Below are 2,816 nucleotides of genomic sequence, written 5' to 3'. Positions count from 1 at the left end.
AATAACAATCCATATTTCAATGGTCTTAGGCAAACCCTGGCAAATCGTCAATCGACCCCCAAGGGGGTCGCGACCCACAGGTTGAGAACCCCTGAGTTAGAGAATGCGCTCCAAGAATGAATATCACAAAGGCATCTTGTCATTCAAGACGTTTTCCATAAGTGTTTGATATATCAGTTTATCAGTGTAATATATAATTAATGTTTTTACAATGGCTTTTGTATGTGTATCTTAAATCTCTCCTGGACTTGGAGAAGGTTTTCATGCTGCCTTAAGGCACACAGCAAAAGTGCACTACTCAACTCGATCCCTTCCTATAGGCTCATGCTACTCAGCTGGACATCCAGCAGTCTCCAAACTGTTCTCAATTTGTGCCAATGCTTTTCCCCAACATCGATAAACTTAGGCGCTGTTTTGTCTTTAGAGAAATTCATTCGATGTTGCCTTTATAACGTAGCCATCTCTGAAGACTATTAGAAATAGCGAAGATAAATAATTTGAACTTAGTCACAATCTGAATTTTCATCATTAAGCTCTTTGTAAATTTGAATAATCTCTTCTGTTGTGAAACCTTCTCCTGAAATCTGATTTCGAAATAAACATCCCGAAGCGTCATGCTTGCCCTCTAAAAAATGAGCGTTATTCACTAGACTCACGTTGGCCTTTTGTGCACAAAACCCGGTGACGTAAACATCTTCCAAACGAAATAAGGGCAGCTGCAATGTCGTCTGGTACAGGAGCTTTGCAGTCTTGGTGGTCATGGCGTAGGTGGGACCGGCGGTGAATGGCGGGAACTCATCTTCTTTATAAACGGAATAGGGCGTGTATATTTTAGAGCTCTTCTGCCGATTTGGTTTCTCGTGATATCTCACGCTGCCCATGACAAATTGTGGCAGACGATGCTCTATTTCTCGAAGTTTCCTTACCAGAAATGGGACATTGATAAACATGTCGTCGTCAGATTTAAGTATAAACTTACTTTTGGGACATTGGAAAGTGACCCATTTAAGAACAGACACAGTTTTCAAACTGAGGTTATTGTAGCTGTCTATGTATTCTTCCTGCAGTATATCACCGAAAATGTTCGATTCCGCGTCAACCATTGGCTGGTCGCTGTCTAGAAGGGTTGTTGAAGTGATTTCTGATCCGATGAAGAAGATCAGGGATGCGTTGTTACGCCTGTCGTAGGCATAGCTTCCCCATGTTTCACGAATGGTCCGACGAGTGTGGAAATGGTTTCTCTTGGACAGAACACAAATCACAAGCTCTGAATGATAGCAAGAAACTTTAGGCTTATTTATCAGTTTGAACGAATGTGGGCTCACGACATTGATCATGTGATCTAGATGTTCCGATGCTGTGTTGCTGTCTTTATTGCTGAGTTTATTATTCAGCAGGATAAGTAATGTCTTGTGGTCAAGCAGTGACCTGTTGGAAACATCTATGATCGCGATGTATCGGCCCACCATGAACAGCTCTATGACATTCACAGCTAACAGAACGAGTGTGAAGATGACGTATTTATTGACTTTCCTGTGCAGCATGTTTATCTGGAGAAGTAATGGTGTATCTTGTTAATAAGCAATATGTACTGACAAGCACTAAACAGACACACACACATACACACACACATACATTCACACACACACATATACACACACACATAAATAAATATATATATATATATATATATATAATGATAATCGATTTTCGTATGGAAATGAAGGAAAATGATATTAATTCTGTAGATGGAGAGACTATTGAAATAGTGCAAACTTTTAAATACCTTGGTACTATCCTAGTCAATAAACTAAATTTTACTGCAAATACTGATTACATCAGCAAAAAATGGTCAGCAAAGATTACGATTACTTAGAAAAATGTCCTCGTTTAATGTTAGCGAAAAGACATTGGCGATGTTTTATCACGCTCACATCTGCAATATTTTAAGTTTTAACTTTACTGCCTGGTATGACAATCTGAACATTAAAAATTTAAAATAAACTTCGTAGAATCCTAAATACTGCTGGTAAAGTCATTGTCAAAAAAAAAATCCCTTTTGGGTAGCTGTTTGAGACAAACATTTATAAAAAAGCTAAAAAGATTTTATTAATAAAAAATCACCATTTGGGTCAGGATTTTTGGGATTTTACCATCACAAAAGACATACAAGACACCGATAGCAAAGACAAACAGACACAAAAACTATTTTGTTCCCCTGGCAAGCACTTTCATTAAATAAAATGAAGCTATTAGATATAAACTTTTCTCATGTAAATTATGAGTGAATTTGGTGTGAATGTACATTTTGGATTTCTATAGATATAATGTTTTGTTTGGTGTAATCAGGGGCGGACTGGCTATATTGGCATTCCGGCAAATGCCCGGTGGGCCGGTACCTAAATGGGCCTGTAGAACCACAGTAATAATCTTTTTTTTTTTAAAATCACGTTTGTTTTATAAGATAAGGACGTCATGGATGTTACTAAGACACGTATTAAATTGTTAAAGGTTTTCTAGTATTCTCTTACAATAGGGTCCCTCTGAGTGAAGTATTTATATTCACTGAATGCATGTGTACCGCTATCGATACATTATCAAACTTAACAGAAAGATTTTGAGGACATTTTGACCTAGAATTGGATGTCCATCATATAATATACAATTTATGGGCCGGACGAAATAGAGATGCCCGGGCCGATTTTGACACCCAGTCCGACCCTGGGTGTAATGCACAAATTTTAAGACAAATTTCCATATGGTTAATAAAGATTATTATTATTATAATCTTATAATATTAAGCACAAAGTAAGGCG

General features: G+C 37.5%; 1 protein-coding gene across 1 annotated transcript; it reads right to left on the bottom strand.

The window, feature by feature from the left end:
• Nucleotides 1-413: 413 nt before the first annotated feature.
• Nucleotides 414-1,593, bottom strand: LOC106057691 (beta-1,3-galactosyltransferase 1-like). The gene has a single exon (XM_013215009.2). It carries the CDS (start codon nt 1,542-1,544, stop codon nt 504-506), a length of 1,041 nt encoding a protein of 346 aa, XP_013070463.2. The 5' UTR covers nt 1,545-1,593; the 3' UTR covers nt 414-503.
• Between the last annotated feature and the right edge of the window lie 1,223 nt (nt 1,594-2,816).

Source organism: Biomphalaria glabrata, chromosome 14 (genome assembly GCF_947242115.1).
Source record: "Biomphalaria glabrata chromosome 14, xgBioGlab47.1, whole genome shotgun sequence".
Classification (NCBI taxonomy): Eukaryota; Metazoa; Mollusca; class Gastropoda; family Planorbidae; genus Biomphalaria; species Biomphalaria glabrata.
The sequence above is the reverse complement of the archived record's forward strand: the minus strand, read 5'-3'. Positions and strand labels throughout refer to the sequence as shown.